General features: G+C 36.3%; 1 protein-coding gene and 1 pseudogene across 2 annotated transcripts in view; one reads left to right on the forward strand and one right to left on the reverse strand.

The window, feature by feature from the left end:
- Nucleotides 1-7678, reverse strand: part of LOC306858550 (LHFPL tetraspan subfamily member 3 protein) — a 44553-nt gene extending 36875 nt beyond the window's left edge. Inside the window, exon 1 of the mRNA XM_079399130.1 lies at nucleotides 5795-7678. Within this exon, the coding sequence (XP_079255256.1) occupies nucleotides 5795-6221 (427 nt within the window). The 5' untranslated portion in view covers nucleotides 6222-7678. The remainder of the gene's footprint in view (nucleotides 1-5794) is intronic.
- Nucleotides 6871-15364, forward strand: LOC306858994 (origin recognition complex subunit 5-like; annotated as a pseudogene). The gene is made up of 12 exons (XR_013785994.1): nucleotides 6871-7044; nucleotides 8285-8386; nucleotides 8618-8710; nucleotides 9791-9976; nucleotides 10105-10177; nucleotides 10400-10533; nucleotides 10641-10693; nucleotides 13270-13382; nucleotides 13505-13552; nucleotides 13660-13770; nucleotides 14578-14690; nucleotides 15190-15364. The product of XR_013785994.1 is annotated as an origin recognition complex subunit 5-like (transcript).
- Nucleotides 15365-15434: the final 70 nt, after the last annotated feature.

The raw sequence follows: 15434 nt of genomic DNA on the forward strand, positions 1-15434 counted from the left end.
CATTTATAGCTGCCAATCATGCTCTACACCACAGGCTTGTTATATGTTATGAAGATAAGGATTGTAAACATAAATCATTGCATAGTAATGCACCAAAAAATGCATTTCATTAACAAGAAGAGAAAGAATAAGTATTTCTGGCATTTGAAAATATATAAAGAAACATTATAAATGAAAACAGTTGAAAATAAATTGATTGAATTAAATTAATTCATTTTTGTGAAGATATATTAGGTTGGTACCTGGGTTTCCTTGCACGCTAAATAAAAACCATACCACCAGGTGAACACCTTATTGAGGGAAAAGAAGTGAGCCAGGACTGCAAAAAAAAGCACCTCATTTTCTCACTCCCACTAGTGCAAGATTTGTCTGCTCTCGGATATGATTCACACAGGTGCTAAATGAAGATTCAATATTTTCAGGAAACTGTGAAATAACCACTACCTTTTTATGTTGACATAATGCTGAAACCACCACCAGACAATTAAAAACGAGAGGAAAAAATAGCTAATTAATTGAGTTCATGTTCAAATTAAAAATTAGAATTAAAGTGAAAAGTCTGTTGAATTAATGGTACAGTATTTGTTTAGCATGCAAGAGAAAATTTTTATGATATTTTTATTATGCATTCTAAACATAACATAAATTATTGATTTAAAGTTGTATCTTTTATTTTATCCATGGAAGAAAATATAAATGAACAATTTCTAATATGTGACCCTGGACCACAAAACCAGTCATAAGGGTCAATTTTTCGAAATTGAGATTTATACATACATTTTCATTTATACATCTGAAAGCTGAATAAATAAACTTTCCATTGATGTATGGTTTTTTAGGATAGGACAATATTTGGCCGAGATACAACTATTTGAATTTCTGGAATTTGACAAATCTAAATACTGAGAAAATCGCCTTTAAAGTTGTCCAAATTAAGTTCTTAGCAATGCATATTACTAATCAAAAATGAAGTTTTGATATATTTACAGTAGGAAATTTACAAAATATCTTCATGGAACATACTTAATGTCCTGATGATTTTTGGCCTTAAAAAAAAATACAATGTATTTTTGGCTATTGCTACAAATATACCCCAGCGACTTAAGACTGGTTTTGTGGTCCAGGGTCACATATGAATGTATAATAATATGTTGGTATCAGATGGCAATACCATGTTTTTTTAACTTAAACTCTAAATTGTGCTAAATGGCACTAAAAGTGGTTCATTGACTCATAATAATGAACCATTTTAAGTGCTATATAGCATGTCTTTAAAGGTGCTATACTTTTGTTAAATGGTCAAATATGTAGAACCATAAGTGGAACCTAATTCTCCTCCTCAGATTTGAGATATTTTACTCCACTCTCATATGTTTGCTATGAATTGGAATTTACAACAATGGCAAAAGCTGTTTTGAATCACTTTTATGCTTTTCTGAGATGAAAAAGTCTTGTGTGGGGGCCCTGGAATATTTCCTTATAGGGCGGACTTGGGGGCAAAAAGGTTGAGAACCACGTTAACTTAAGGAAATACTGTATTGTAATGTTGTTGTTTTTTTTACTCTTTCCCCAACTAAAATAAAAGACTAAGAGAGAGTTAGAGAACTTTTAAAGAATAATACAGGGGCTTAATGGATTCTTTGTATGACAGCAGTGGTGCTATACTGTAGCACCTTAACCACCCCGAAGAACCGTTGAAGAACCATGCTGGACTTAACAGGTTCTTTATTACAGTAGAGTTGCTATATCGCACCTCAACCACCCCAAAGTACCGCCGAAGAACCATTTTTTTGTGTGTTTGTGTGCATATATCATGGTACTAAATTATTACCATATTACATCATATATGATACTCCAATATCCATTAAACTAAGACCTCAGTACTTGTTTGTAAGTGATTTGCAGAGAAGACTAAAGCATCTGTTACACTAGAATACAGCAGATAACTGGATGTATGGAGCGAGTAGAGAGACAGATAGAAGAGTGGGCGTTTTATTGGAGGCCAAGAGTGAACTGAATGAGTCAGTCATTGAGTATGAAGTACAGTCCGTTATCAGCTCTCCATTCACAAGCTGCCCTGTGTTGCCCTGCTTCCATTAGCGCCTCTGTGAAGCTCATAACCCTCAGCCATTAATGGTCACTATGTATGTATTTGGCCATATGTTATGTGATTTTGTAATTGCTCTCAGAAGTGACAAATCCATCATCGTACCTCGGACAAGCCATTCAGTCTGATTTTAGCCTTCTGTTGTTGAGCCTTGTGAAGTTTTGTGACAGTTTCATTTGCAGTGTATCATTAATCGTTTAAATATTAACTTCTGGTCGATTCCATTAACACGTCTTTTGCTCTGTACTAGGACATTCACACTGCAGGTCTTCACAGTTGTGATTTTATGGTTGGTAATTGTCAATGCAGTGCTGTCTGAATTTAACAGATTAAGTCTGGTGTGACCCACCAGCACTGACTGTGCTCCTTCAAGGCGGTGAGAAGTAAACAGTGACAACATTAGTTTCTCATTACCCACATACATGCTGTTCTGAGGAGAGCTTCCCCCGATCAATGAGCCATTAGAAATCCAAATGGGCTTTTTATTGCTAACAGCTAATCCTAGTTTCTATTTCATAAAGGCTGTTTAGACAGTCCACTCAGACCTGTATGAGAAGCATAAAAGGTTTTCAAAGGCTTCTTAATATCTTTATAGCTCTTTCAGATTTGCCTAAAAATCAATCAATCCTTTCTTCCCCAAAGCATCAGTATCAAAAAGTCATTGTTCACCCCATGTGAACTATCAAGAAACAAATCACAGCTTCACCAGCAATTAGAAAAATAACATATTTAATTTACTCACGCTCATGTCGTTACAAACCTGTATGACTTACTTTCTTCTGTAACACTTTGGTATAGGGACTAATTCTCACTATTAAGTAGTTGCTTATTAGCATGCCTATTAATAACATATTGGCTGTTTATTAGTACTTATAAAGCACATATTCTGCATGACCATATTCTACATCCCTAATCCTACCCAATACCTAAACTGAACAACTACCTTACAAAATATCATCTTAAAGCAGGCGGTAATTTGCGCTGCTCTTGGTAGATTGTGATGGTCATTATGGAAAGTATCTGGCTACGCCTGTGTTCTTCAATGTGCATATTGTCAAAAAATCACATGCAGAATTTTCCACTCCCATTGGCACTTTTAGGGAATTGCGCTTTAATCCTAATTTGCCCTGTTTAGTAAACCTGGCCCTTAATGGTGAGAATCGGACCTTAAAATAAAATGTGACACTTTCTTCCATGAAAACCAGACTAAAACTTAAGTAAATTCCTATCAAATCTTCCCATCTGCCTTGGCTCTCAAATCTTATTTGCACTTTCAAATTCAAACTTGGCACCATAGGTGATTCTAGACCTATTTAAACTTCAGCCCCCCTAAAAATCTGCGGTTAAGCTTCCGGCGTCCTTAAAAATCTGATTATGTAATCTTTTTTTTTTCCCCCACATTTGCTGAAAGCAGCGGCTGCAGTAAAGCTACTTGAGGTTATTCCCCTCTGAAAGTGCAACCAAATACACCATCTACATCTACTGACAAATGCCATTTTAATTGGTTCATTAAAAAATTGTCAGTCGAGCAAGACTTAAACTTGCAAATCGTACTTTAAGCAAGATATAATGATCTGAACCACAATATCTCATATTCACAATCATGGCCGACTTTAGAAGTATGCATCAATGACACCATACTCATGTTAAATATATTTAAATCATTTATATTAATTTCATATATCATTTATATTATTATAAATAAATTATATGGATGGATAGATAGATATACTATACTAATATATTATTACATAATAAATTGTTTTATTTAAATACAATGCTATTATTATTATTAATTTATTAATATTATTTTGTGAATAAGATTTGACTTGATATTCTTTTAAACATCCACTTTTGTGTTTAACAGAAGGGAAAAACCATATGACATTGGAATGACATAAGGGTGAGTAAATGATGACAGAATTGTTCTCTATAAACAGCTACAGTAAGTAATACAGAGGCTTGCAAGAACATCATGTGTCATTTTGCTCTGACAGCTACACATAAGCCACCTATGACAGTAATTTGTCCACAACTGTGAGTTACTTTCAAAACTCACCTGAAGTCCCTGAGGCCAGGCACAAAAATAGACAACCCCTGTCTTTTTCCTTTCTGAGAAAAATTTATATGTTTACAGAGTGCTCGACATTTTGAGAAATTTGGCTGGATATGTTTAGAACATTTTCTCCTCTGGTGCATCCCTCCCTTCCAACAATAAAAACCAATAGGCAGAGCACGGTCCACTAGACACACACACACGCACGTTAAGAGAGGGTGGTCACTCACTCCGGAAATGCATCAAACTAAATGGAACCCTGGAGCTTTTAAACTTGTTGACACTATCTGGGGTACAAATGAAACAAAGAAAAAATCAGAACCAAAAGAAGCGAGTTGGAATGAAGTAAATATTAGCATACAGGGTGATATATGTTCTTACTGCTGACTCTACTCATGCAGTCCTTTGAAGCCAACGCCTTCAGATGAAAGCAATGTGTGCAGATGCAGTTCACACATCTTGAGCTCTCTCATCTGCTCATTTCATAGATTCTACTTCCCATTAAATACAAGCCTTCAGAGCACAACACAACCAAACCCAACTCTCAGAGGCCATTAAACAACATGAAATTACTACTAGAAGCATTTATCAAAAATATTAAGGGCACGTTCAGCATTGGTCAGCTGGGGAAAATAAACTGACTAAGCCTATCTTCAGTTGTTTTTTCTTTATAGAAGAAAAAAAAGACATGTACAGTGCTTTAGCTAATTTTCTCATCCTGCTCATCTGTTTAATTTAGGGATAACAAAGTGGTGTGCGTGATTTATTTATTTATATAATCTTGTCCACTGTGGATTCATTGCATGGCTAGCGGGTCTGATATAAAAAAAGTGTTTTTCTACAAGTATTACATTTGGAAGATGCACCAAAAAGACTACTCAGTAATGATCAAATGAATGGCAATGTAAACTAAGGGTTCATTACACAGTATTTTAATTAATGGTTGAAATATTTGATATGAACTATATTTATATGTCTTGTTAAAAAAATAACAAAAACTAAAAAAAAAGACTGCTGTTCAAAATTTTATGCTCGTCATTTATTTGATCAAAACACAGTAAAACAGTAATAAATTATGGTAAAATATTATTTCAATTTCATTTTTTAATTTTAAATTGGAATTGTATTTATTTTCTATTTGAATATAATATACTGTATTATGTAATTTATTCCTGTGATGGCAAAGCTGAATTTTCATCAGCCTCTAGTCCAGTCTTTAGTGTCACATGATCCTTCAGAAAAAATTTTATGATGATGCTTTGGTGCTAAAAAACAAAACAAGACATAAATGTCTTTAATGCCACTTTTGATCACTTAATGCATCCTAAAATGAGTAATTTCTTAAAATATAAATAACATATATATATATTAACCCCACATTTTGAACAGTACTGTGTTTAATGTACTATGATGATATCTTTTTTTTTTATTTTTTTTTTTGACATGGTGCCAAACTTGGAAAACAATTATTAAAATATGCCAAGTGCAACCAGAACCAAAAGATATGCCAATGTGTGTTTGTTTGGACTTCACAGATTGTATATCTGACTTCCAGCCTTACATATTACACTCCTGGCTCTTGGCTACATGTACATGTACACCCTCCAAATGATGCACAGTCACTCACTCACCTGCTGCCAGCTGCATCCACCCGCAGATCTTATACACAGTGGCTGTACTGCAGAAGAAGAAGAAGGCGAAGGAGCCGATGCAGGAGAGGACCAGCACCATGGACATCCCAATGAAGAAGGACGCAGCTTTGAAGGCGCTAGATGGGATGGAGCCAAACTCTGTGAAGCTCCCCTGGCATGTCAGGTCCCGGGATATTCCGCTCCCTATGCAGTAGTGAAAGAGGCCAAAGTAGCCGGCCTGTGGTGTGTCCATGCCGTCCCCGATCCAGTAGGGCTGAACGAAACATACCACGTTGACAATGGCGAAGAGGATGGTGAAGATGGCCCACAGGACCCCGATGGCACGAGAGTTCCTGACATAGTTGGTCTGGTAGATCTTGGCTGCCTCCGTGGCTGGGAGCATCGCTGCAGGCGTCCCAGGGATCATAGATGGATTCAGTGCGTTATGGATACTAATAGGACTCAAGTCCCCTATGGATGACTAGTTTCAAACCACTATTTAGTCTGGATTCAGTTCTCAGGCCTAAATCCTATCTGGACTGAATCTAAATGAAGGTTCTGTCTGGACTCAGGTCCACGGTGGATTCAAACTGCACTCAGTTCTATCTGGATTAAGCTCCTATCTAAATTGAGTCTGATTTCTGGTCCAATCTGGATTGAATCTAGATTTAGGTTCAAGCTGGATTCAGGTCCTGTCTGAATTCAGTCCAGATTTAGGTCCTTTTTGGATTCAGGTCCTATTTGGATTGATACTAGATTCTGGTTAGATCTGGATGAAGTCTAGATCTAGGTTAAATCTGGATTCAATTTGGACTTCGATAACGCTGTGAGTTTACACTGCACTCAGGTCCTTTATGGATTCAGTCCGAATTCATATCCTTTCTCTATTGAGTCTGGATTCAGTCTAGATTTAGGTCCTTTATGAATTCAGTCTGGATTCAGATCCTATCTATATTGAGACTGGATTCTGGTCCTGTCTGGAATCAGATGGTGTCGGGGTTGAATCTACTTTTATTAATTCAGTCCACTCTGCAGTTAGTCCTCTGTGGTTTCAATCCGGACTCGGTCCTCTCTGGATGTTGCCTGGGGTGCCACCTAAAAACTCAAGTCTAGAGAGAACAGCTCACAGATGTCGCGACAGACTAAGCAGTTTTAGCGCCAGATGTCACAGTGATTTGTTCAGTCTGTCCGTGACTCCAATGATGTTCGCTTCCAGCTCTCTTCTCATTCAGCCAAGCAATCTCATTAAGGTGAATAATCACACTTGGGACAGCAAAAATAATGACTAAACTCTTATGAAGACACAGCTCATATGAAGAAAACGCACTCCGGTGCATCAGAGATAATATTCCCAGCGGAAATGTCAGTATGAATACTTAATGATGACCCGAATAAATTAATAATACTTGGGTGGTTTGCGAATACCCAGACCTTAAGAGGTTAAAGACATTTATCTATTAAAATAAATATTCATACAAACGATAATCTACCTTATATGGTTGTTTCCACGAGGCTTGAACAAGGACTCCGTGGTAAATCTCGCGTTTAACGGAAATAACGGACGTTCAGATGACGACACTTGCACTGCATCATATTTTGGTGTCCATTCTTCTCAGATTTAACGCAAATATCGCTCTCCTCTCGGTTTCTGGTTTAACGGCGTAGTGCTACCGCTGCTCCATCCGATTTAATCCAGTGCGCACATGTCAGAGCAATAAAACACATTACACCTGACCACAGTGATGTCGTCTGAGTAAATAAACGCTGGGATGAGATTCATGCCCCGCGTGAGGACCTAAATGAGACGCGCTCGAGCGAACAGCGCAGATTTCTGTCACACCCGAATAACGTTATTCAGGCTGCGTCTGTCACTCCTCTCCGCATAGCAGAGCCTGCCCGGAGAATACATTTATTCCCTAAAATTATATACAAATTCACCTGCGTCTCTATTGGCTTCCAGGCCGACAATTATATGGATTCTCGGTTTTAAACGTTTAAATATTAAATTCAAGAGCGTTGGGATTTAAAACTACAAGAACTACAAATCCCAGTCCGGAAATGACGCGGACTTGTAGTGACGTCCTTCATGAACCGCGCGGGTAGTGTGATGTGAAGTTTATCCTGCAGGGAAAGGATCACTGTAGTACCTCAAAAACTCTTCGTTTCTCATGAAAAATATCTGCTCAAGGACCGTGTAGGTATTTCTGATGTTTGTTTTGATTAGTGACCGCATAACGAAGCGGTTTGTTGGTTTGAACACGTGTAAATATTATTCACAATTTGTTCGTGCAGTTTTGGTTATTAAATGGTTATGGGACGAATGTCTGTGCGTCGGGTTTCTGTCCTTTTTAGCGTTTAAGATCAAGTTTAAAGACCAGTTCGTTCAGCGCCGTTACGTTACTTTTCGCTTTGGAAACGTTTCTTTAAAAACTACAACAATAGGGTTCGTTTTGTAACACTACACTAATACAGATGTTTTATTGTGATCAGAGAATGTCTGTGACGCTGCAGTGTTATCCTGAGGACACTCTGGCTGATAGACTGCCATGCAGAGAGACACAGCTCACGTCACTGCTGTCACTCGTGGGACAGGTGAGTTAAATACTTATATTTTTGTTTAGTTGTTTTATTAAAGATGGTTATATTGTTTATATACTTTTTATTCAATTAAAAATAGTTAAACAGGCGATTCTTCAATTAGGGGCAACTTCAAAAGAAGAATCTTTCAACTACGTGTGATTGATATTGTTAAAGCAAAGTTACATGCACACACACAACATGTATGCAGTTAATGTGAGCTGTGGTTTCTCTGTCTGTTAACAGCCAGATCAATACAGTTATCCTTCAGTCTTCATCTATGGCCACAGAGCAACAGGAAAGAGTCATGTGGTGCTCTCCATCATGAAAGACTTGGAGGTAAGAACCCTTCAAAGGGTTTACCCTCCAGAGTGAGAGCTTAGAAGGATTGAAGGGTGTAGGGGACCAAACAACTGTTTCTAGAAGTGCCCTTCTCATCCCGTCCCGTTCTCATCATGCAAAGGATCACGGAAGCCTGAAGTGTCCCATCAGTTGTACCCTTCATTCCGAAGGATTCTTTGAAGTGGCTAGTTTTGAGCACTTCGGTTTGGAATGACCCTTCAATGTGGCGGCCATGCTTGTTTTCACTCCAAAGTGCCCTTCAGAGGGCGATGTATCCCGTTTGGAACGCACCGATTGTCTTATGCTTTGTTCAAATACCCACACTTGCAGTGTTTGCACTTGACTACTTATATGTAGGGCTGGCCGATATATCGAACACGATGATCATGCGCATATCGTCAGTAAAGCCTGTTCCGTCATTAGCAGTAAATCTCCCATCACCTGTTTTCAAATGGAGCGGCATTTAATACACAGAGCCGTAGTTCAGTGACAAGCTACACAATATCGCTTTCATTATCGAAGACGATTTATCTGCAATAATGAACGGATGAATGTCTGTGAATTCATCCTTTGCTCAAACTGAGTGTTTGGAAAGGTGTGGTTTATAAAGCCTGTAAAAGTGTTTATTTATGGAATGCAATGCACAACTTTTGCCCCAATTACAGTTTGAAGGAGTCAACACTAGTTGGTGAAAGTCAGAACCAGTCTGCAGATTTTGTGCACATTGTGTCACTGAAAAGTTCATAGTGAATGATGGAGACAGACTCCATACTATTAATCTATCCAGTCTGAGGATATCAAACATGTATTATGAAACATACATTATTTCCACTTGTCGTGATTGCTAGAAAGGAGGCACGTGTTTCTGCTTGCGTTTGTTGTGTTTGGAACAACTTGTAAGTCTGGTAGTGTGCGAATCTTTAGTCATGTAGTTTATGAAGACTAGTTTTTCTCTGTAACCATTTACAAAGTAGGCAAGTGTATGATACCTTGAGTGTTAAAAGTCTTGTGTATACTAAATGTAAGATAACTAAGACATTGACTGAAGTTTTGTTATTATATGTGTGTGTGTTTCAGCTCCCCCATGCGTCAGTGGACTGTGTTGAGTGTGTGTCCAGTGGGCTTCTCTTTCACCAGATGTTGTCTGCCTTTTTTGGGGCCGATGCTGCAGCATTGCTTCCCCGTTGCCCATCTTTGTCAGATTTTGTGCGACTGTGCAAACAGATGAGCTCCAACTCACCTGCCACTCAGACACGCGATATAGTGAGTTTATTTAGCATATCATATGTAGTATAATATTGATGAAATAAAATGTTTGGAGTTTTAGTCAGAATGTTATGTCTGTGCAGGTTTTGTGTCAATGTCATATAATGTCCCTGTAGATTCTGGAGTCTGGACAGAGCTGAGCGCATGAGAGATATGGATTTCAGTCTGCTTCCTGCTCTTCTGCGCCTACAGGAATTGGTATGTGCTCGGTTTAACTAATGTTTTACTGCATGAAGTAGAAAACCTGTTCTTTATATACTGTTATGTCTGATAAGCAAATTCTCTTTTCTTCAGTTTTCTTTATCTGACCTTTTGACAGAGACTTGAGATTTTGTGGAGACTTTACTTGTTAATAATCATTGTTATACATTGTAGAATAGCTATATATAATCTATTTATAATTTTCACACTCTTTGGCAGGTAAATGATAATGTGACAGTCATCTTGCTCAGCGAAATTGTGTGGGAAAAGTTTCGGCCAAACACTGGCTGCTTCGAACCTCTGCTCTTTCATTTTCCAGACTACAGTAAAGGTAAGAGGGTAAGACCATCCAGGTCTGTTAGTGTTGTGGGATTTCTGAGTGCTCACAGTTGAGATTTTGCTTGAGCTGTGTGTCACATCATTCTCTGAGTGTTTGTGTGTTCTGGTTTACTTCAATCAGCATGCAATGGGAGCAGCAGCAGATGGATGAGAAGGAGGCCACAACCCTCAGAGGTACATAGGCAGACACACACACTCATTGTGTTGAGACAGGCCTTAGTCTCAGGGCCTCAGTCATGCCCTCACGGACCATCTGCTGGTGGTGCATAGGGCTGCTAAAAACTGTATCCAGTGCTTTTTTTAGGATAGACTGCCAATATTTCTACTTGTATCGACCTTCTGACCACACATTAGTTGATGGGCTGCCCTGATGAGTCATATTTCACAATAATTTGATAGTGGTGTTTTTGTTAAGGCCAGTATCATCTGCGTTGTTGTTATCATACTAAAGGTTAGGGATTTGAACAACCCTTATGAAAAATAAGTGTGCTTGATTGGATCTTAATTGCATATTAAAAGTATAATAAAAAAGCTCTATTTGCTGATAGTGTAATATAAATTAAATGTAAGGTCACATAAGTGTACTTAAAGAGTGTTTCTTGCACTTAATTACACACATGCACTTTGTAATACTGTAAAGTTATAAAAAGGATATCGCCAATTACTAAAAGTATTAGATTATAATGACTGTCATATTATTTTACGGGTCAATATCACCATAGATTGCCCTTCAACCCTCACAATACTCAAATTTTGGTTTTAATTTACCATTCACTTTATGTCATGTCATATAAATAGTAGACACTCAAGTAGTATAGAAACATATTAGCTGAGCTCCCACACATTTTATTTTTAGATAATTATGGGCCATTATTCGAAGCATAACCCATAAGATATGTCCACCCTGTCATGGACATACAGTGCCCTCCATAAGTATTGGAACAGTAAAGACAAAATTCTTCTGTTGGCTGTGGAGTGAAGACATTTGCAAATATGATTAAAAAATGAATATGAGACAAAACTACAGAATGTCACAGTTTATTATTAGCTGTTTCAACACATACATGTTTTACCAAATAAAAAGAACAGCACTTTTAGAGTTCATCCCACTCATTGATGTGAGCGTAAATATTGGGACAGTTGAACATAAGGCAGATATAAAAGATTAAAAGCTATTATATCACACAATCACAGCAGTGAGTCTGTGACCCATAGACATCACCAGACTCTTGGTCTCATCCTTTGAAATACTTTTCCCAGACTTTAATGCAGTCAATTCCAATTGTTACTTGTTTTGGGGAGTTTCTGCATTTACTCTCCTCTTCAGCTGGTGAAATTCATGTTCAGTCAGATTTAAATCTGGAGATTGACTTGGGCAATCTTATTATTTAAAATATTATTGTTAAATATCAAAATGACAGGGTAGACCAGCACATGATTGTGTGGACACCTAAAGCAGAACACACAAATCATGACAAAATATGACAATGAAACAGTTATTTGACTATTAAATAATAATAATAAATAATATAATACAGGGTGGACATTTGGAGCTTCAGTTATCATATTAGCTTACAAAAAAAATCTGGTTGTTGAAGAGAATTTGGTATATTTAAACCATATTTTGAAAATACTGCATTCTAATCACTTCTGGCATATTTTATGCTGACAGGGTAGACATGTTACGCTTTGGCAAATCAAGTAAGCAAACGAAAAAAGAAAAGAGACAATTTGTCAATTGAAAAGTCATCAACTTATTCACCTAAGCGGTTGAAATTCCCGCCACTGAAAAGACAAAATATCTGTTGTCCTGATGTCACTAAAGGGGATGGCCTTTTCTTAAATGGGCAGATTCCCCAATACGACAGGGTGGACAACCATTCAAGGGACATGAACAAACTCTTCTTTTTTTATTAAATAAAAATATTGTTTTTGTTACCAAATGATTTGACTGTATTCTACTCTCATTCATATTTCATGAGCAGTGCATGGGACATAGCAAAATAACACGCATCCTCTTACACAACTAAAAAAAAGATGTAGGAAATGCATCTTAAGTGCCAAGTAATGCTTTTTTTAATGAATATAAAACTTAGCCTAATATAACACACCATTTTCATAGTCTTTTTGGCAAATGAGTCATTTATGTACAGGACATCAAAAGGCACCCTACAGTGATATTGACCCCTACATTAACATGTTTTAAATGTACTAAACTGCAATTTCATCATTACAAATGTGTAATTACACATATTTAAGTGGGTTTCAATAGAAATGACTTAAAGTATATTTTAGTTTAGCATAAATGCTTGTCAGTTCTGCAGTACACTTACCCAATGTCAAGGACAGTAGAATTATGAATTTATATATAAAGATGCACTTAAGTCATACTTCGGTGGGTCAAAAAAGCACTCTAAAGTTACATTTGAAATTAATTTAAACTATGCATTTTAATAAAAATTTTAATTGATCACACTGATCAATGGAAATTCTTTGTATATACCCTACACAAAGTATATTATTTCTACAATAAGTAATCATAAGTTAACTGATAGTCCATACTACTTAAAGCATTATCTAAGATTGAAAAATTAACCTGTAATGTTTTTACCAAAGTTTGTTTAAAGTAGATATAAATCTACTTAAACATTTATTAAATCTTAATTTAGGAAACAGAATCAAATTTGTAGATGGTATTTTTATTTTATTTTGTCCATTTCCCATTGAGAAGTCTTTTCCTCGTCCTGTAGGTTTATCAGCACATGCTCACATTGAGTTGCCATATTACTCCAAGTTTCTGCTGATTGCTGCTTACCTGGCGTCCTTTAACCCTGCTCGCACAGATCGCCGCTTCTTCCTCAAGGTGTATTGGAGCATTCTGATCTTCTCTTTATTATCTACATATGATCATGAGATCTTACTGAATCATGACTGCACCTTCATGAATTATGTGATCACTAAAAAAAAGGCTTGTCTTTGCTTCAGAGTCACGGGAAAATAAGAAAGACAAATTTCTTGAAGAAACATGAGAAGGTGAGAAGTTGCTACTGGTGCTTATTGTTCATTACTGTTCTTCCGGGATCATCTATAGATGTCATCTATCTTTTTTTTTTTTCTCTGATTGTGTCTTTTTGCTGCAGACTAGTAACCATCTGTTGGGACCGAAGCCTTTTCCTCTTGACAGATTATTGGCTATATTCTATAGTGTGGTTGATAGTAAAGTTGCACCTACAGCCAGTATCTTCTTACAGGTAATTTAATTGATCAAATGAGGTTTGGAAAATAATTATGTTTCAGATAATAACAAACTATGCCATTCATTTTAATTAGCTTATATAAGGAAATAAAACATGATTTATGTACAATGTGGCAGAACAAGCCAATCTTGGAATCATTTTGGACACTGGGTGGCAGTGTTTCATCTTTTTATAAAAAAAATTGTAATAAGTTTTTCTTGATAAATTAACTGCATGTGGAGGAGTTCATTTACAAAAACAGATAACTGTTTTTAAAAATGTTCAAAAATCATGCATTCAGTCATTTATCCGGCATTCCAATTAATATCAATCAAACTGCAGTTGGGTTGTTTTGATTAAATAATAATAACTAAAAAATACAGCTAACTAATACAATAAAACCCAATAAAAACTTGATTTATGAAAATCTATCTGTTTTTGCAAATAAACTCTTCATATATTGATTAATATCTAATTATCCATTTAAAATTGTGACTACCAGGCCTTAAACATTTTTTAAACGTTTATGCTGTAAAATATTTAATCAGTTTGATATTGCTCTTTTTAAAGTCCTTTTAAAGTGTAATTTAAAACTTGTTTGAAGGCAAGATTTTAAGGTTAACTGCCTGTGTGACTCATTGTGTGACATTTTAATTTTAATAACTTTATTAATAAAGTTTCCTGTGAAACACAAGTTGGTGGCCCAGAAAGCTTGAATAACCATTGAACTTCAATCAGATATTATGACACTTTTTTAAATACATATTTAAATAAAATCATTATAATTCATAAGAGATACATTGTTTGCTTTCTGTCTTACAGATTTCATCTCTAGTTACTCTGCAGCTTCTCTCTCATGTGGGGCATGATGACCAGCTGGACTCACCCAAATACTAATGTGCAGTTTCACTGGACTTCATTCTTGCAATCTCCAGGTGTGTGTGAGATTGTTAGACCTTTTGGTCTGTCTGTCTGTCTTGTGATCCAGTTATAGTTGGTCAGGCAAGAAAGATAATATTAAGCTTGCATCTTCTGTGACTGCTTGTGATCAGATTTCAAGTGGAGGATGTTTACGTCACTATCTACTTTAATGCATTGCTCCATATACAGAAATATATATTTCTGAAAAATATGTTGTTTATATATATATTAAATATATTTATTTATAATACAAATATATACAAGTACATATTTTCTAAATATATATTGTATGCATGTGTGTTTATATATACATAATAAATATACACAGTATACATGCATATATTATGTAAACAACAACTTTTATTTTGGATGCAATTAATTGTTTGACAGCACTAGATCATATTACCTAAAATGGAGTTAATTCCAGGTGTAAACAATGTCTTTGATTACATTTACCAATCATTACGTGGTTGTGTGCTAGCTTGTTGACTATTAATATTTTTTTTATTCTAGAACTGTAGGCTTTGATGTGGTGAAGTATCTGTACGACTTCCTGTGATCCTCTTGCAGTGGACATGAACCAGGCATCTGATCGGACAAAATCACATCACTTGGAATTATGGACGTGAATGGAATGCTGGATAAATTGTTACAGGAAAATTCCTGCATTTATTAGTCCAATCAGATGTCACCATGGGAAAATACTCAGTTTATACAAGAGACCTTTTCCTCAAAGGGAGATTTGATGGGTTTGGTGT

Source organism: Barbus barbus, assembly GCF_936440315.1.
Source record: "Barbus barbus genome assembly, chromosome: 39".
Lineage (NCBI taxonomy): Eukaryota > Metazoa > Chordata > Actinopteri > Cypriniformes > Cyprinidae > Barbus > Barbus barbus.